The 21,426-nt window shown below is 41.9% G+C and overlaps 1 protein-coding gene across 2 annotated transcripts in view; it reads right to left on the bottom strand.

Annotated features, from left to right (window-relative positions):
- The window catches only part of ddhd1a (DDHD domain containing 1a), a 47,018-nt gene that overhangs the window by 12,491 nt on the left and 13,101 nt on the right, over positions 1-21,426 (bottom strand). For both annotated transcript variants that reach the window (XM_014193950.3, XM_014193958.3), the window contains 4 exons: positions 19,013-19,141; positions 14,897-15,044; positions 2,459-2,568; positions 1,809-1,915 (listed from right to left, as the gene is read on the bottom strand). In XM_014193950.3, coding sequence (XP_014049425.3) covers positions 1,809-1,915; positions 2,459-2,568; positions 14,897-15,044; positions 19,013-19,141 — 494 coding nt within the window. The remainder of the gene's footprint in view (positions 1-1,808; positions 1,916-2,458; positions 2,569-14,896; positions 15,045-19,012; positions 19,142-21,426) is intronic.

Raw genomic sequence — 21,426 nt, 5'->3', positions numbered from 1 at the left:
CACACTGCGTATCACATTTAACCTGTTGGGTCTAGGGGGCAGCATTTGCACGTCTGGATAAAAAAAATGTACCCGATTTAATCTGGTTACTAATCCTACCCAGTAACTAGAATATGCATATACTTATTATATATGGATAGAAAACACTCTAAAGTTTCCAAAACTGTTTGAATGGTGTCTGTGAGTATAACAGAACTCATTTGGCAGGCAAAACCCTGAGACATTTTCTGACAGGAAGTGGATACCTGATGTGTTGTATTGACTTTAAAGCTATCCCATTGAAAGACACAGGGGTTTAGGAATATTTTGGCACTTCCTATTGCTTCCACTAGATGTCACCAGCCTTTACAAAGTGTTTTGAGTCTTCTGGAGGGAGATCTGACCGAACAAGAGCCATGGAACGGTGATGTCCCATTAGACACCTGGCGCGCTACTTCATGTTGGGTACCCTCGTTCCAATACGTTATAAAAGGCTATGCATTCGTCCACCTTGAATATTATTCATGTTCTGGTTAAAAAAGGCCCTAATGATTTATGCTATACAACGTTTGACATGTTTGAACGAACGGAAATATATTTTTTCCCCTCGTTCATGACGAGAAGTCCGGCTGGCTTACATCATGTGCTAACGAGACGGAGATTTTTGGACATAAATGATGAGCTTTTTTGAACAAAACTACATTCGTTATGGACCTGTGATACCTGGAAGTGACATCTGATGAAGAGAATCAAAGGTAATGGATTATTTACATAGTATTTTCGATTTTAGATCTCCCCAACATGACGTCTAGTCTGTATCGCAACGCGTATTTTTCTGGGCACAGTGCTCAGATTATTGCAAAGTGTGATTTCCCAGTAAGGTTATTTTTAAATCTGGCAAGTTGATTGCGTTCAAAAGATGTAAATCTATAATTCTTTAAATGACAATATAATATTTTAACAATGTTTTCTAATTTTAATTATTTAATTTCTGACGCTGACTTGACTGCCGGTTATTGGAGGGAAACGATTTCCTCAACATCAATGCCATAGTAAAACGCTGTTTTTGTATATAAATATGAACTTGATAGAACTAAAAATGCATGCATTGTCTAACATAATGTCCTAGGAGTGTCATCTGATGGAGATTGTAAAAGGTTAGTGTATCATTTTAGCTGGTTTTATGGTTTTGGTGACCCTGTCTTTGACTTGACAAAACATTACACACAACTCTTGTAAATGTACTGTCCTAACATACTCTAAATTTATGCTTTCGCCGTAAAACCTTTTTGAAATCGTAAAACGTGGTTAGATTAAGGAGATGTTTATCTTTCAAATGGTGTAACATAGTTGTATTTTTGAAAAATTTGAATTTTGACATTTATTTGGATTCAAATTTGCCGCTCTTGAAATGCACCTGCTGTTGATGGAGTGCACCACAGGTGGCACGCTAGCGTCCCACCTAGCCCCAAGAGGTTAACAAACCAAACATTCAAATACCGGTATAGAAGGAAAACTGACTGATTACACGTCCAGGTAATCAGTCTGGCCCCGCGGCTTTGTCAATGTTGACCTGTTTAAAGGTCTTGCTCACATCGGCTATGGAGAGCGTTATCACACAGTCGTCTGGAACAGCTGGTGCTCTCATGCATGTTTCAGTGTTGCTTGCCTCGAAGCGAGCATAAAAGGCATTTAGCTCATCTGGTAGGTTCGCGTCACTGGGCAGCTCGTCAAGTGAGATGAGGGATTAAACCCACTGTGTGTGTGTGTGTGTGTGTGTGTGTGTGTGTGTGTGTGTGTGTATGTGTATGTGTATGTTTCAGTCTCACCTCGTCCCTGTACAAGGGGCTGGTGTAGTACATGATGTCCATGGCACTGCTGTTGAGCAGGTCTCTCAGTCCTCGCACCTTGTCTGGGGTGATGGAGTCCACTGTATCTGCAGGAAAACACAATTCAACCATCAATACCATCTAGATATATTTAAGTATTTTTTTATGGGAAAGCCTTTGTTCAGCCCCTCTATTTTTATTAAGCTATTATATTCAGATCAATAAATCACCTATTAACTTGGCTAAAACAGTTAAAGTTATAGAATAGATACTATGTGCATCACAGACATATTAGGAAATTATAGGGAGTATGAGACAGGACAGGCAGAGGACAGCACATGGAACATATACAATTGTTTTTCTATCACCGTGGGGACATAAAATTGATTTCCATTGAAAATCCAAATTTTTCCTAACCGTAAACCTAACCCGTAATCCAAACCCAACTCCTCACCCTTAACCCTAACCCCTAAGCTTAAAATAGCCTTGTCCTCATGGGGATGTGAGAAATGTCCCCACAAGGGAGAATTTTCCTTGTTTTACTATCCTTGTGGGAACTTTAGGTCCACACGAGGATAGAACAAGACCACACATACACAAACACACAACTCAGAACAGACACACAATACACACACAAGCATTAACCTTACCCCCATCCAGTGCCAGTTTGGAGCGCCACTCTACAGGCAGAAACTCCACGTGCTCCTCTGTGTGCTCCGAAAAGTGCTTCTCCTCCATCTTCCTTACTGCCTCCCTTAGCCTGGACACACACACACACCATAATTGCCATGTGCACAAGGATTTTCTCTTGCTGTTCAATCTTAAAAAGGTATCATTCTATAGCTAGCATTTCATCTAAGTTATTCCTAATGCTCTGTGAAATGTTGAAAAATACACTAACAAACAAACAAACAAACAAACCAACATCAACACATTTTATTGTCAGCAAACATCCTCGGCAGCAGGTTGTTACCGGTACATCATTACTGCTGGGTGAATGGCTTTACAATATGGTCCATATACACTCCAAGTCAACCAGGGAATCCTTTGTGCCTTGTGTTTGCTCTGCCTTTCACTTACGACTACGCATGTTTGAGAGGACTGACGTGCGTCCATTTTACCACTCACTGACGCAGTCCATTCACTCACAATGGCTGCTAGCGAACTACGTTAGCTTCACAAACAAAATTAGAGTGGCTGCTGTTGACATAGCAGGGGCGTCCGGGGAGTGACTTCGGCCTTAAGGTGAACTGGTCTGTGACGCTACCTGGCGCTAATGCAGTCTATGATGCAGTCTGTCTGGTGGGCTTTTATGCACTTGTATAGTGGGTTTTTATGTTTAGAGGCTAGGTCACCTATCATTGGCAAGCAAAATTTATCTCGAGTGGCTAACTGGTGAACGGGGTCGCAGTACTGGCTTTAATGGTCTTAACACAAACCCCCTCTGACACATGAAGAGAATCGTACCGAGAGGCTGTCCTTAGTGTCCTCAGAACAAGCAGCCATTATTCCTAAATGGAGAGGAGAAGTATGGAAGGAGAGATGGGGGAAGAGAGAATTGGCTGAGAGAGAAACAGAACGAAAGGGTGATGTCGATTGAAAGCTTTTGAGTGTTGCTCGAGAGTGAGATACAGCCAAGCCTCTAGGGAGAGAGAAAAGGAAGAGAGAGAGGGAGAGAGAAAGACAGCTGGCTAGACATGGCTGATCTTTTCTCTTGAGGCTTGAGAGAAAGCCAATAGCCTGATCCTAGCAGTGTAGGGAATGAGGCTTACAGTTGGGGCTGGCCTGACTTGGTCTACTTTTGCTACCTGCTAAGCGTCCCTAAGCCCTGGCAGAGAGAAGGACAGGCCGGCATTGGGCAGTTGTGTTATTCCAAAACATTATAGGCACTATATATATATATATATATATATATATCTAAAATAAGCCTTAAATTGTAGTCACACAGGACTGTAAGTACAGATGAATATTTATGAAACTGCAAGAAAATACATAAACCCCAGCATCATCTTTTTATATTGTTTGAAAATGTCAACCAAAATGCGGCATCACTTAAATGACTCAAAGAAAATACATTTATAAGAGTGTGAAATGCACACCATTCAAAATATCATTAGCAGGTATTTCATGTCAGAAATGAATGATTAACTGTTGTGAGTCTTGTACAAGCAGGGTCTAATTCAAAAAAGTGTGTCAGTGTGTCTCGTGCCCTGTCATTATCAGTCTGCGCTAAAGATATCATTTACTTGATTACTGGGAGGAGATCAGATGGACTCATATTGAAAGTGTAATTTCCAAAAGGTCAGCCTTTTGAGAAAGCAGAAAGCAAACGAGGGAGAACACAAAAGATAGAGAAGGTGGAGAGGTGGAAAGAGAGAGGAGTTGGTAGAGAGCAAAAGAGAAAGAGAAGATAGAGATGGAGAAGACAAATGAGACCCACCATCTGGATGCTGTTGGATAAAAGTAAAGACTCAGAGCTAGAAATGGGTATATCATACATAGAGCTGTGGAGGTCACGAAATAGTCAGGCGGTGATTGTCTAGCAAATAACGGTCTCACGGTAATTGACCGTTAATTAACAAACACATTTAGCATCTCCTGGCTTCCACCCATAGCCTACAAGCCACTGATGCAGACCTTTGGAATGTCTACATTTCAAACAGTCTAATAAATCAATGTAATATAGCATACACCTTCACAATAAATCCATCATTTACAGTTGAAGTCGGAAGTTACATACACTTAGGTAGGAGTCATTAAAACTTGTTTTTCAACCACTCAACAAATTTCTTGTTAACAAACTATAGTTTTGGCAAGTTGGTTAGGACATCTACTTTGTGTATGACACAAGTCATTTTTCCAACAATTGTTTACAGACAGATTATTTCACTTATAATTCACTGTATCAAAATTGACTGACTATGCCTGTAAACAGCCTGGAAAATTACAGAAAATTATGTCATGGCTTTAGAAGCTTCTGATATGCTAATTGACCTAATTTGAGTCAAAAAATGTAAAATGTGCATATCAATCCCAGAACAGCAGCAAAGGACCTTGTGAAAATGCTGGAGGAAAGAGGAACAAAAGTATCTATATCCACAGTAAAAAGAGTCCTATAAATCGACATAACCTGAAAGGCCGCTCAGCAAGGAAGAAGCCACTGCTCCAAAACCGCCATAAAAAAGCCAGACTATGGTTTGCAACTGCACATGGGGACAAAGATCGTACTTTTTGGAGAAATTTCCTTTGATCTGATGAAACAGAAATAGAACTGTTTGGCCATAATGACCATCGTTATGTTTGGAGGAAAAAGGGGGAGGCTTGCAAGCCGAAGAACACCATCCCAACCGTGAAGCATGGGGGTGGCAGCATCAAGTTGTGGGGGTGCTTTGCTGCAGAAGGGACTGGTGCACTTCACGAAATAGATGGCATCACGAGGGAGGAAAATGTTGTGGATATATTGAAGCAACATCTCAAGACATCAGTCAGGAAGTTAAAGCTTGGTCATAAATGGGTCTTCCAAATGGACAATGACCCCAAGCATACTTCCAAAGTTGTGGCAAAATGGCTTAAGGACAACAAAGTCTAGGTATTGGAGTGGCCATCACAAAGCTCTGACCTCCACCCATAGAAAATTTGTGGGCAGAATGGAAAAAGCGTGTGCAAGCAAGGAGGCCTACAAACATGACACAGTTACACCAGCTCTGTCAGCAGGAATGGGCCAAAATTCACCCAACTTACTGTGGGAAGCTTGTGGAAGGCTACCCGAAACGTTTGACCCAAGTTAAACAATATAAAGGCAATGCTACCAAATACTAATTGAGTGAATGTAAACGTCTGTACCACTGGGAATGTGATGAAAGAAATTAAAGCTGAAATAAATCATTCTTTCCACAATTATTCTGACACGTCACATTCTTAAAATAAAGTGGTGATCCTAACTGACCTAAAAAAAACAAATTTTTGCTAGGATTAAATGTCAGGAATTGTGAAAAACTGAGTTTAAATGTATATGTAAACTTCCGCCTTCAACTGTATTTTGTGGGCATGCAATGTTTAAACTGTATCTCATTCCCTGTAAAACGGGGTTAAGCCACATGAATCTGATCACACCAACGAGATCTAGCATACAAATTCACTGAGTGTCTGCCTTGATGTTCATATAACTCCACGGACTCCCTCTTACGCACTGCAACCCAGAAGATGTGACCACTTGGTTACGGCGACAAGGTTTGCCAAGTACACCCAAACCAGAGTGGCCACCGCAAAGCCCAAGGAGCCTGACGCTCTCTGGAAGTTGCTGTAGCGCTGCTTGGGAAATGTAGCCTATATTGGCTATTGGTTGAGATGCAGGGCCGTTCTAGGTTGGTATGTTAGGGTGGGAAATTGGAAAGGTGAATTGGGCAGTTGGAGGTAATAATGTTATAGTTTATTAAGATGCATGAATACACCACACCAAAAGCTTGATTTTATGGCTGTTTTAAAATAAATTTCCTGCAATTCTACATAGTAATGATTTAATGTTCACTACTTGGTTAATTGATTTTATAGCATGTTTAATCTATGCAAATAAAATCTATGAATTGATAGTTCACCTCTCGGTTTTCTTTTATTCTGTAATTGGGTATATTGTAACCATGTGTTCAAGTTAATAAATTCAAAGTTTATTTATGATGTCGTGTAAGCTACACAATACAATGAAAATGCCTACTGGCAACTAAAGTTCTCCTTGCAAACAGTGCTAAGATATTAAACTATATGAATTAACATTAGGATATAGCCAACAAATATCTATACCATGTATTCCTATTAGGCTATACTGAAATGTTTTGTTTGTTCCTAAACTGGCCGAACGGCGAAATATCTTTCACTACCTCAAGTTGGTTCAACTTCTTTACCATCATTGCACAATCGTGGCGCTGTCCTTTCAGCACCACGAAGGGCGCTCCAATGGCTTAAATTAACATTAATCAAGATATATTTGCCTATGCCTAATAGTCTTACTCATTACTTAACATTATTACTCACAGAAGATCATCACTTCTCACAATAGTGCAGTTAGATAAAAGCTGAATCAATGTCTAAAGATCACACAATGATTCATTGGCATTTTACATAACAGGACCGAATATAATAGCAAAGCAGGCCTATAACGTTACTACTACATCAAAAACAACTAATTTCTAATGAGATTTTAGGATGGTTAGCTGAAGCCGAATAGTCACAAAAAAGATTAAGCACCAAAACTCAGAGCGGGCAAGATATACAGTGCCTTCAGAAAGAATCTACACCGCTTGACTTTTTCCACATTGTTTTGTTAAAATATAAATTTTAAATTCAGGTTGTTTCACTGGCCCCATAATGTCAAAGTGGAATAATGATTTAACAATTCATAAAAAATGAAAAGCTGAAATGTCTTGAGTCAATAAGTATCCAAATCCTTTGTTACGGCAAGCTTAAAAAAGTTCAGGAGTAAAAATGTACTAATTACATTGAGTCAATCTGTGCAATAATAGTGTTTAACATGATTTTTGAATGACTACCTCATCTCTGTACCATGCACATACATAATTGTATGTAAGGATGTAGCCTGAGAGAATGGCTGCAGTTTTACGGGCTCCTAAACAATGGGCTATTCTGTGTGTTTTTTCATAATGTTTCTGCCACCGCCTCTTATGACCGTAAAGAGCCTCTGGACATAAGAACAGCGATTACTCGCCTCGGACAGGATGAAGATTGTTTCTTTAACGAATCGGAAGCAAAAGATTTACGGCTCCTCCTGGACCAGGCGCAAATCCCGGTTATTCGCATTAAAAGGAGATGCCGATACAGGGGGCGCAGATCCGGGTGCTTAGTGAGAATTACTCGGCGAGTGGATAATCCACCTTTACCATCCGTCTTACTGGCGAACGTCCAATCACTGGAGAATAAACCGGATGAGCTCCGTTTGAGACTATCCTACCAACGGGACATTAAAAACTGTAATATCTTATGTTTCACTCAGTCGTGGCTAAACAAGGACATGGATAATATACAGTTGGCTGGGTTTTCCATGCATCGGCAAGAGAACAGCAACCTCTGGTAAGACGATGGGTGGTATGCTGTGTCTATTTGTCAAAAACAGCTGGTGCGCGACCTCTAATATTAAGGAAATCTTGAGGTTTTTCTCGCCTGATGTAGAGTGTGCGTGCGTGCGTGCGTGCGTGCACACAGAAAAAAAGAAATGTTCCTTTTTCAGGACCCTGTCTTTCAAAGATAATTGACAAAAATTCAAAGAACTTCACAGATCTTCATTGTAAAGGGTTTAAACACGGTTTCCAATGCTTGTTCAATGAACCATAAACAATTAATTTACATGCACCTGTGGAACGGTCGTTAAGACACTAACAGCTTAAAGATGGTAGGCAATTAAGGTCACAGTTATGAAAACTTAGGACACTAAAGAAGCCTTTCTACTGACTCTGAAAAACACCAAAAGAAAGATGCCCAGGGTCCCTGCTCATCTGCGTGAATGTGCCTTAGCCAGGCTGCAAAGGAGGCATGAGGACTGCAGATGTGGCCAGGGCAATAAATTGCAATGTCCGTACTGTGAGACGCCTAAGACAGCGCTACAGGGAGACAGGACAGACAGCTGATTGTCCTTGTAGTGGCAGACCACGTGTAACACCTGCACAGGATCGGTACATCCAAACATCACACCTGCGGGACAGGTACAGGATGGCAACAACAACTGCCCGAGTTACAGCAGGAATGCACAATCCCTCCATCAGTGCTCAGACTGTCCGCAATAGGCTGAGAGAGGCTGGACTGAGGGCTTGTAGGCCTGTTGTAAGGCAGGTCCTCACCAGACATCACAGGCAACAACGTCACCTATGGGCACAAACCCACCGTCGCTGGACCAGACAGGCCTAGCAAAAAGTGCTCTTCACTGACGAGTCGCAGTTGTCTCACCAGGGGTGACGGTCGGATTCGCGTTTATCGTCGAAGGAATGAGCGTTACACCGAGGCCTGTACTCTGGAGCGGGATCGATTTGGAGGTGGAGGGTCCGTCATGGTCTGGGGCGGTGTGTCACTGCATCATCAGACTGAGCTTGTTGTCATTGCAGGCAATCTCAACGCTGTGCGTTACAGGGAAGACAACACCTACCTCATGTGGTACCCTTCCTGCAGGCTCATCCTGACATGACCCTCCAGCATGACAATGCCACCAGCCATACTGCTCGTTCTGTGCGTGATTTCCTCCGAAACAGGAATGTCAATGTTCTGCTATGACCAGAGAAGCACGTCTGGGACCTGTTGTCCCATTGAGCACGTCTGGGACCTGTTGGATCGGAGGGTGAGGGCTAGGGCCATTCCCCCCCAGAAATGTCCGGAAACTTGCAGGTGCCTTGGTGGAAGAGTGGGGTAACATCTCACAGCAAGAACTGGCAAATCTGGTGCAGTCCATGAGGAGGAGATGCACTGCAGTACTTAATTCAGCTGGTGGCCACCCCAGATACTGACAGTTACTTTTAATTTTGACCCCCCCTTTGTTCAGGGACACATTATCCCATTTCTGTTAGTCACATGTCTGTGGAACTTGTTCAGTTTATGTCTCAGTTGCTGAATATTGTTATGTTCATACAAATATTTACACATAAAATAAACGTAGTTGACCGTGAAAGGACGTTTCTTTTTTTGCTGAGATGTGTGTGTGTGTGTGTGTGTGTGTGTGTGTGTGTATGTATGTATGTATGTATGTATGTATGTATGTATGTATGTATGTATGTATGTATGTATGTATGTATGTATGTATGTATGTATGTATGTATGTATGTATGTATGTATGTATGTATGTATGTATGTATGTATGTATGTATGTATGTATGTATGTATGTATGTATGTATGTATGTATGTATGTATGTATATATATATATATATATATATATATATATATATATATATATATATATATATATATATATATATATATCCGTTTTACCTCATTTTTACCAGCATTTGACATGTGCAACCAGAAAAAGAAAAAACTACTTTAGACCACATTTACTCCACACACAGAGAAGCGTACAAAGCTCACCATTTGGCAAATCTGACCATAATTCTGTCCTCCTGATGGCTGCTTATAAGCAAAAACTCAAGTAGGAAGTACCAGTGACTCGATCAATATGAAAGTGGTCTGATGGTGTGGATGCAAAGCTACAGGACTGTTTTTCTGCCACAGACTGCAATATGTTCCGGGATTCATCCGATGGCGTTGAGGAGTATACCACATCGGTCACCGGCTTCATCAATAACTGCATTGACGATGTCATCCCCACAGTGACCGTACGTACATATCCCAACCAGAAGCCATGGACTACAGGCAACATCCACACTGAGCTAAAGGCTAGAGCTTCCGCTTTCAAGGAGTGGGACACTAATCGGGACGCTGATAAGAAATCCCACTATGCCCTCCCACGAACCATCAAACAGGCAAAGCGTCAATACAGGACTAACATTGAATCCTACTACACCGGCTTTGACGCTTGTCGGATGTGGCATGGCTTACAAACTATTACGGATTACAAACAGAAACCCAGCCGCAAGTTTCTCAGTGATGCAAGCCTACCAGATTAGTTAAATGCTTTCTATGCTCTCTTCAAGGCATGCAACACTGAACCATGCATGAGAGCACCAGCTGTTCCGGACGACTGCGAGATCATGCTATCCGTAGCTGATGTGATTAACACATTTAAACAGGTCAACATTCACAAGGCCGCAGGCCCAGACAGATTACCAAGACGCGAACTCGGTGCATGCGTTGATCAATTTTCAACCTATACCTAATCGAGTATGTAATACCTAGATGTTTCAGGCAGACCACCATAGCTCCTGGCCCAAGAACGCAAAGGTAACCTGCCCTGTAGCAATGAAGTGATTGAAAAGCTGGTCATGGCTCACAAACACCATAAACCCTAGACCCACTACAATTCGCATACCGACCCAACAGATGATGCAATCTCTATTGCACTACATACTTCCCTTTCCCACCTGGACAAAATAAATACCTACGTGAGAATGCTGTTCATTGACTACAGCTAAGCATTCAACACCATAATGTGCTCAAAGCTCATCACTAAGCTAAGGACCCTGGGACTCTGCAACTGGATCCTGGACCACCCCCAGGTGGTAAGGGTAGGCAACAACACATCCGACACACATCCTCAACACGAGGCCCCTCGGGTGCATGCTTAGTCCCCTCCTGTACTCCCTGTTCACGCATGACTGCGTGGCCAAGCACGACTCCAACACCATCAAAGTTTTCTGACGACAACAGTGGTAGGTCTGATCACTGACAATGATGAGACAGACTACAAGGAGGTCAGTGACCTGGCCGTGTGGTACCAGGACAACAACCTCTCCCTCAACATAAGCAAGACAAAATAGCTGATTGCGGATTACAGGAAAGGGGTGGCCAAGCACACCCCTATTCACATCAACGGGGCTGTAGTGGAGCGGATAGAGAGCTTCAAGTTCCATGGCGTCCACATCACTAACAAACTATCATGGTCCAAACACACCAAGACAATCATGAAAAAGGAACCACAACACCTATTCCCCCTCAGGAGACTGAAAAGATTTGGCATGGGTCCCAGATCTTCAAAAAGTTCTACAGCTGCACCATCGAGAGCATTCTGACTGGTTGCATCACTGCCTGGTATGGCAACTGCTCGGCGTCCGACCGCAAGGCTCTACAGAGAAATAGTGCATAAGGCCCAATATATCACTGGGGCCAAGGTTCTTACCATTCAGGACCTCTATACCCGGTGGTGTCAGAGGTCAGACTCTAGCCACCCTAGTCATAAACCATTCTCTCTGCTACCACACGGCAAGTCGTACCGGAGAGCCAAATCTAGGTCCAAAAGGCTCCTTAACAGCTTCTACCCCCAAGCCATAAGACTGCTAAACAGTTTATCAAATGGCTACCTGGACTATTTGCATTGACCCCCTTTTTTTATGCGGCTCGCTGTTTATTAACTATGCATAGTCCCTTCGACCCTACCTACTGTACATGTACATATTTCCTCAACTAACCTGTACCCGCGCAGATTGACTTGGTACCGGCAACCCCTGTATACAGCCTCGTTATGTTATTGTATAACTTGTTGTATTTTTCTTAATCTTTTGATAATATTTTCTTACTTTGTAAAAATTCTGAAGTGGTTAAGGTCTTGTAAGTAAGCATTTCATGCTAAGGTCTACCTGTTGTATTCAGCACGTGACATACAACTCAGGGAGGTTTTACAATCCCTCGCAAATAAGAGCACTAATTGGTAGATCAAAAACAAAAAGCAGACAATGAATATCCCTTTGAGCATGGTGAAATGAACACTTTGGATGGTGTATCAGTACACCCACTCACTTCAAATATACAGACATCCTTCCTAACTAAGTTGCCAAAGAGGAAGGAAACTGCTCAGGGACAACACCATGAGGCAATTGTGACTTTAAAACAGTTAGAGTTTAATGGCTGTGGTAGGATTAAACTGAGGATGTAACAACGTTGTAGTTACCCCACAATATTAACCTAAATCATAGTGCAAAGAAGGAAGCCTGTACAGAATAAAAGTATTCCAAAACAAGCATCCTATTTGCAATAAAGCACTAAAGTAAATCTGTAAAAAAAAAAAAAATTCTAAAGCATTGTGTTTGGGGCAAATCCAACACAACAAAAACATCACTGAGTACCACTCATATATTCAAGCATGGTGGTGGCTCCATCAGGTTATGGGCATGCTTGTCATCGGCAAGTACTAAGGAGTTTTTCAGGATAAACAGAAACTGAATAGAACTAAGTGCAGTAAAAAATCCTAGAGGAAAACCTGGTTCAGTCTGATTTCCAACAGACACTGGGAGACAAATTCACCTTTCAGCAGGACAATAACCTAAAACACAAAGCCAAATATACACTGGGGTTGCTTACCAAGACGACAATGAATGTGGCCTATTTACAGTTGACTTAAATTGGCTAGAAAATCTATGCCAAAACTTGAAAATGGCTGTCAAGCAATGATCAACAACCAACTTGACAGAGCTTGAATAATGTTTTTAAATAATTTCCAAATATTGTACAATCCAGTTGTGCAAAGCTCTTAGAGACTTACCCAGAAAGAGTCACAACATAATTGACTCAGGGGGTGTGAATACTTAGAAATATATCATTTTCAATAAATTTGTCAATTTATTGGGACATGTTTTCACTTTGTCATTATGGGGTATTGTGTGTAGATGGATGAGAACAAATCAATTTTGAATTTAGGCTGTAACACAACAAAATGTGGACTAAGTCAAGGGGTATGAATATTTTCTGAAGGCACTGTATATTGTCGCTGTCAGATTAAAACGTTGTCACTCAAAATGCGATTTAAAATGTTAGGGTTTTACAAGAATTTATACTATTGGTTCCCTTTTATGTCTGCAACTGTTTCACGACCCTTTGACCAATGAAATGTATAAAAAAAAATACTCTTACTCGAGTAGTTTCTTAAGAGGGATACTTTTGAGTAAATTAGTACTCTAGCCAGTGGCGGTTCTAGACCATTTCAACTGGGGGGGGCCAAGCTGGGGCCAGTTGTACTGTTAGAGGGGCCAGTTACATTAGACGTTATTGTTGTCATATCGTTTTCTTCACTGCATTGCAGGCATTAGCAGGCAAAAGACCATGTTCATAATCATTAGTGTTCCGCGTTGCCACTGTCTAATAACGGATGTAAAAAAAGAACGATAGCAAAAATGTATGTAAAAATTATTTCATACTCCACATTTAGGGGGGGCCACAAGGGGGTCCAAAATTGTCATCACAGGGGCACTGCCCCACCCCCCCCCCCCCCAGAACCGCCCCTGACTCTGCCACCCTCTGGTATAGGCAGAGATTGCAATTGGAGGATGCATTATATGCATATTCTATAAATGATATAGAATTCTATTCTATAGAATGATATATTGAATAGGCTACATCTGTCGGTACAAACTTTGATTTAGGAAATTATGACGCTTTATTTAATCATTTTGTTGATGCTCCCTCACGTAAAAAGTAGCACTACACCACTGATGATGACGTCTGGTCTTGGTGGACTACTTGGAGCAGGCAGTCACAATACAAAATGCCTAGGCATGTCTTAATGATAAATGGCCAGTGTGGTGGAGGGAAGGACACCCATGGGTGTACCTACTTTCTTACCTACCTGTTAAGTTCAATGAGGAAATGGTTCACATAATGCAGCTTTAACATAATACACTGATAATAACTTGCATTCCTAAGATAGCATCTGGTGAACATCATGACGGTGCAATTGTGTGAAAGTTGCGCCCTAACCAGTCTGACAGTTGTTCATGATAAACGTCTCATAGAAGGACACCAATGAGGGTAATCCAGTTGTTGACTTGGGCAGGAGCTCACCGGAGCTGAGTACGGCACGTCAAATGTTCTACTGCTTGTGCTCCTGTTACTCTTATAACATAACATATTAGCTGAAAGGTTTTGTGGCGCTCCTGCACCTAAACAGTACTGGCACCCAAAATAAGTATAGGCACCTATTTCAGTCTAAGTCAAGCGCTGGGGCAATCGATCAAATTATGAACGAATAAGATCTAGGACAGGAACAGGACACATCCACATTAAGACAGGTGTGCATTCTCAAACACACGTGTGTGAACATGTTCTCAGACAAACACTTTGTGGTACATTCCATACCGATTCACATCTCCATAGGAACACACATCAAGACGTGTGTGGGCTGAGGCTTCATGCCACCCGATCAGCAGACAGCAGTGCATGTAGCTACATCATCCCACAGTAGATCAAACTGGCCCAGTCTCTCCACACACAGTAGAAAAATCAACATGGCTATGTCTCAAATGGCACACTATTCCCTTTATAGCGCACTACTTTTGACCAGGGTGAATAGGGCAATTTGGGATGCATACTATGTTACCTCAGAGCCATAGATATACAGAGTTCAACACATGACCCTCCACGATGTTGGCAGCACCATGTCGCCCAGTAGAATAACTATAACATGCACACAGTGAATGAGAGAGCACTCACATGCCAGTGTTCTTGATGATGCGTCCTGTGTCCATCTTCTGTCCAATGCCGTGGACCACAAAGACGACGTGTGTGGTCTGGGGGGGCTTGTCCTCCAAGGAGGCCTCCTCCACATAGCCCCGGTGGAGCCGTGTACCACTGCTGGAGGCTACAGAGGGGACAGGGGATGGAGAGGGTGAACAGGCGGTGGAGAGAGGGACAGTGTCAGGAAAATATCAACATACTGGGTGGCTGCACATTGCATTTGTTGGGTAAACAATGTTATGCTCATCAGCGTTTGTTCAACATTAGTAAAGTCTTGATTCATGATTAAGGCTTGATAGACTCAAACCGTGAAATGACATTTCACAGAGGCCACAATGAAATGACCACACAACATGCATACAGTTATGGTGATGAACATCCTAGGCCATCCTGTATCTGAAAGTAGCAATAAGGTGACTGAGTTTACAGGGGCAGTAGGATACTGGAAGCTTCCCGCTGTGTCTGTGGCTCAGGCTGCATGTGTGGCTGGCTTCCTGTGCTAACACTGTTCTACACCAGGGTTCTCAAACTATTTGGGGTCGGGACTCCCTTTTCTGATAGTAAATTCATCAGGGACCCCCTCATAATCAGAACACAACTCGAGTGATATAAAACAAATAGCATACAAGAAGTTTTACTATGACATCGGCAGTGCATGGCTGGACAAACCAAGTCTCGGCCCTGGGAACGAACAATTGAAAAGGCCCACATTTTGTCACGGGGCAGAGATTTTTTGTTGTTGCGGCTTTAAAGCTAATATCCTGCAATTCTACACATTTTGCCACAAGGCAAAGAGAAAACATTGCAGTTTTAAAGCTTAAAATTGTAGTGCGTTTATGAAGAAAATAAATATACATTTTTTTGTCCATTAAAATCACACCAAATTGATCAGAAAGAGTGTAGACATTGTTAATGTTGTAAATGACTATTGTAGCTGGAAACAGCTAATTTTTTTATGTAATATCTACATAGGCGTACAGAGGCCCATTACCAGCAACCATCACTCCTGTGTTCCAATGGCATGTTGTGTTAGCTAATCCAAGTTCATAATTTTAAAAGGCTAATTGATCATTAGAAAACCCTTTTACAATTATGTTAGCATAGCTGAAAAACGTTGTTCTGATTAAAGAAGCAATAAAACTGGCCTTTAGACTAGTTGAGTATCTGGAGCATCAGCATTTGTGGGTTTGATTACAGGCTCAAAATGGCCAGAAACAAATAACTTTCTCCTGAAACTCGTCAGTCTATTCTTGTTCTGAGAAATGAAGGCTATTCCATGCGAGAAATTGCCAAGAAACTGAAGAGCTCGTACAATGCTGTGTACTACTCCCTTCACAGAAAAAAGCAAACTGGCTCTAAACAGAATAGAAAGAGTGGGAGGCCCCGGTGCACAACTGAGCAAGAGGACAAGTACATTAGTGTCTATTTTGAGAAATGTCCTCCTACAACAGGACAATGACCCAAAGCACAGCTCCAAACTATGCAATAACTATTTAGGGAAGAAGCAGTCAGCTGGTATTCTGTCTATAATGGAGTGGCCAGCAGTCACCGGATCTCAACCCTATTGAGCTATTGTGGGAGCAGCTTGACTGTATGGTACGTAAGAAGGGCCCATCAAGCCAATCCAACTTGCGGGAGGTGCTTCACATTTTTTACATTTTAGTCATTTGGCACACGCTCTTATCCAGAGCGACTTACAGTAGTGAATGCATACATTTCATACATTTCTTTTTTTTTCCGAACTGGAAGCATGGGGTGAAATCTCTTCAGATTACTTTGACAACTAGAATGCCAAAGGTCTGCAAGGCTGTAACTGCTGCAAATGGAGGATTCTTTGACAAAAGCAAAATTTGAAGGACACAATGACTTTTTCAATTAATAAACATCATTTATAACCTTGTCAACATCTTGACTATGTTTACGATTAATTTTGCAACTCATTTCATGGAAAACAAGGACATTTCTAAGTGACCCCAAACAGTAGTGTGTGTGTGTGTGTGTGTGTGTGTGTGTGTGTGTGTGTGTGTGTGTGTGTGTGTGTGTGTGTGTGTGTGTGTGTGTGTGTGTGTATATCTATCTATCTATCTATCTATCTATCTACAGGTCAAAAGTTTTAGAATGCCTACATTTTTCCAGTTTTTATTGAAATTCACACAGTTTAATGTACTTTAAAATTAAAGTATAGAACAAATAAACAATTGGAGACAAAACATAAATAATGGAATTGTTCTGTTTAACAAAATGTAAATCTACTTTTGATTCAAAGTAGCCACCTTTTGCAGACATAACAGCCAAACACACTCATAGCATTCTTTTTACAATGGAAATCAAATATTGTTTAGAAAGTTCTTCCCAACACTGTTGAAGATGTTACCACAAAACGTGTGCCCTTGTAGGTTGCTTTGCTTTCACCCTTCCGCCCAGTGCATCCCAAACCAGCTCGATGGGGTTTAAGTCTGGAGACTGTGCTGGCCATTCCATGATTTGAAGCCTACCGTCTTATTTTCATCTACGGTAGTTCTGACATACCTCCAGGCTATGTTTTGGGGTATTTCTTGCAGTAGGATGAACCCCTGACCAACTTGGCGTACACCAGAGGGTATTGCATGGCGCTGCAAAATTCTGTGGAAGCCGTTTTGGTTCATGGTGCCACTTACTCTGTTCAAGTCGCCGACTCTGGGTCCAGCAAAAGACCATCACGCTTCCTCCTCCATGTTTGACAGTTGGTTTAACACACTGAGGAACCATCCTTTCGCCTACTCAACGGCGTACAAAAACCCTGCGTGATGAACTGAAGATTTCCAATTTTGATTCATCGGTCCATAAGACCTTCCAGTCTTCAGTAGTCCACTGGTGGTGCTTCATGGCCCAGTCAAGCCTCTTTTTCTTATTTTGCCATCTTAGCAATGGCTTTCTTACTGCCACTCGACCTGTCAAACCTGCAGCTTGAAGTCTTCTCTTCACAGTTGTAACTTCGACCAGTGTTAAGCTGTGCTTGAAGCGGTTGTCCTGTGAGCCACCTATCACGCAAGCTGTTGACTCTCAGAAACTTGTCTTCTGATTCTGTTGTGGTTTTGGGTCTGCCAGGTCTCTTCCGGTCAGAGTTTCCTCCAGTTTTCAAGTGCCTTTTGATGGTCTAGGAAATTGTACTCACTGACACCTTGGCTTCTTTGCAATTTATCTAAAGGAAAGACCCACACTTTTAAAGGGTTATAATTATCTGTCTGTCTTCCTTCCTTCCTTTTTTATGATAGCAATATACTACTTCCTGCAGTACAATACTGTCAAAATAATGCTTAAGAGGGTGTAGTAACAGTCTGTTCCAACACTGATTTTATACAGACAGAGGGTTTTGTAAGTAATCAACATAAATTGGGACACCTGCAGGAATTGTTAGCATCAACTTTCAAGGCTTAATTTAATTCATTGCTGCAGAACAGCTGTAAGTTGTTAACCCATTGCTTGTTCCCTGAAAAATTCTTTTTTTTACTCTGAATTGTACATAATTTCAGTTTTTGGTAACTGAAACTTTTTTTTTACCCCTTGCAGTTTACCGCTTACCTTTGTACCATTTCAGGTTATTCACTGGACTTGAATTGCTTAAAGTTCTATAAAAACTGGAACAATGGGGGTGTACTAAAACTTTTGACCGATTGTGTATATAAATAGGGGGAATAGGGAAAGTATTGAGTTGTACCCTGACAGGGTACTGTGGATACCAATATCCGTTAGCCTCCCAGGCCCAAGTTGCCCAGGGTTAAAAACATACATTGTAGAATAATATTTTATTGTATTACACCCTCTAAACATTTTCCACGGATCCCTTGTCCCTTTCATTTTTGATCTGGCTGCGGACCCCTACAGTACCCTCACTTTGAGAACACCTGCTCTACACAATAGGCAAATAGGATTATCTGCTTGCTGGCTGGCCGGCACAGCCTTAAGGAGATTTCCAGCGGTAGTGGGTTTGTGTGTCAGAGGAGATTGAGAACTCATGCCAGATCCACCTCTTCATCTTCACTTGACTTGATATTGGGGTGGGGAAGGGGAGGAAGGGTTCAACAGAAGAGTGGGCAGTCAGTGACCTCTAACCTTTGGAGAAGCCCAGTTTCTGGGTGACAGTGCGGGCGATCTTGGAGGTGGTGGCATCGCTGTAGAGGTAGACCTCGTCCACACTGTGCCAGTCCACGTGGGTCCGACTCAATTTCAAACTGTGGACAGCTGCAGAGGAAGAAGAGGGATGGAGAAGTAGGAAAGGGAGGAAGGGGAAAAATGGAGGGATGGAAAAATTAGAAAGCAAGGAAGGGGGGAATGAGATGTGAGAGCAAGCAGAAAAATGACAAGAGGAACAATGAACAAATGCAGGGGGAAAGACAGAAAATACACTCATCAAAATTGTGATTACAAATTCCTCATGTTACAACTTAACAAGGAGAAAGTTTGGTGTAGTCTAGTGCTCGATCAAATACAGACTAGGGCATTGATCTGCAGGGGGTCACTAGAGAACCAGAAAAACACATATTGAAGAAGCACAAAGGTTCACAAAGTCTGCATATTTCAACTGTTGCCCGCCCATTGGTTGCTTGGATGTCATTGAATGTGTACAGTAGATTATGTGAAATAATATTGTACCACACAATTCCCAATTAGGTCTCTATGGTAAGCTCAATCACCAATGTGGATGGGCTACACTCAGGTTGTGCAGATCATACAGAGAACTAGATTAGATTTCAGCCTCATAATCTTAGCGGGCAACAGCAACAGGGCAAGTAAGAGTGAAAACATGAACGATAAATGAAAACTGGTTGACTGGGTTGAGCCGGTCACATTGAGGTTTGATTGCCACTTCAGATTCACTGTATGGTACAGTACGTGAAGAGGTGTCCAGGTACTTTGGTATTGGTCCAGACCAAACCCTGGGGTGCATAGAGAGAATCAGGAGGGATTAAAAGGACAGTGTTAAAATGTCCAGGACAAAAGGATTCCTAGAAGAGGTGGACATTAAAGACATCCTCCAGCGATTGTTTTTACTTGTACTGTTGAAAAGTGATATCCCAAGTACAAATACAGTAAAGTACACATACTAAAGGGTTAAACAAATATCAAAAGTTTGGACACCTACTCATTCAAGGGTTTTTCTTTTTACTATTTCCTACATTGTAGAATAATACAATGTAGCTGCAGGTAGCCTAGTGGTTAGAGCGTTGGACTAGTAACCGAAAGGTTGCAAGATCGAATCCCTGAGCTGACAAGGTAAAAATCTGTTGTTCTGCCCCTGAACAAGGCAGTTAACCCACTGTTCCTAGGCCGTCATTGAAAATAAGATGTGTTTTTAAATGACTTGCCTAGTTAAATAAAAGGTCAAACAAATGACATAAAAAATATGAAATAACATACGGAATCAGGTAGTAACCAAAAAAGTGTTAAACAAATCAAAGTAGTCACCCTTTGCCTTGATGACAGCTTTGCACATTCTTGACATTCTCTCAACCAGCTTCATAAGGTAGTCATCTGGAATGCATTTAAAATAAAAGGAGTACCTTGTTAAATGCGTTTGAGCCAATCAGTTGTGCTGTGACAAGGTAGGGGTGGTATACAGAAGATAGCCCTATTTGGTAAAAGACCAAGTCCATATTATGGCAAGAACAGCTCAAATAAGCAAAGAGAAACAACAGTCCATCATTACTTTAAGACATGAAGGTCAGTCAATCTGGAACATTTCAAGAACTTTGAAAGTGCAGTCCCAAAAACCATCAAGTGCTATGATTAAACTGGCTCTCAGGAGGACCGCCACAGGAAAGGAAGACCCAGAGTTACCTCTGCTGCAAAGGATAAGTTCATTAGAGTTAACTGCACCTCAGATTTCAGCCCAAATAAATGTGTCTGCTACTTGAACTCTGAAGTATCTCAACATCAACTGTTCAGAGGAGACTGCGTGACTCAAGCCTTCATGGTCGAATTACTGCAAAGATACTACTCCTAAAGGACACCAATAAGAAGAAGAGACTTGCTTGGGGCAAGAAACACAAGCAATGGACATTAGACCGGTGGAAATTTGTCCTTTGGTCTGATGAGTCCAAATTTTAGATTTTTGGTTCCAACCGCCGTGTCTTTGTGAAACGCAGAGAAGGTGAACGGATGATCTCCACATGTGTGGTTCCCACCGTGAAGCAAGGAGGTGGTGTGATGGTGCTTTGCTGGTGACACTGTCAGTGATTTATTTCGAATTTAAAAGCACACTTAACCAGCATGGCTACCACAGCATTCTGCAGCAATACGACATCCCATCTGGTTTGCGCTTAGTGGGACTATCATTTGTTTTTCAACAGGACAATGACCCAACACACCTACAGGCTGTGTAAGGGCTATTTGACCAAGAAGGAGAGTGAAGGAATGTTGCATCAGATGACCTGGCCTCCACAATCACCCGACCTCAACCCAACTGAGATGGTTTGGGATGAGTTGGACCGCAGAGTGAAGGAAAAGCAGCTAACAAGTGCTCAGCA

This window comes from Salmo salar, chromosome 01, assembly GCF_965601325.2.
Source record: "Salmo salar chromosome 01, fSalSal1, whole genome shotgun sequence".
In the NCBI taxonomy this organism is placed as follows: Eukaryota; Metazoa; Chordata; class Actinopteri; order Salmoniformes; family Salmonidae; genus Salmo; species Salmo salar.
This window is presented reverse-complemented; position numbering and strand designations above follow the sequence as displayed.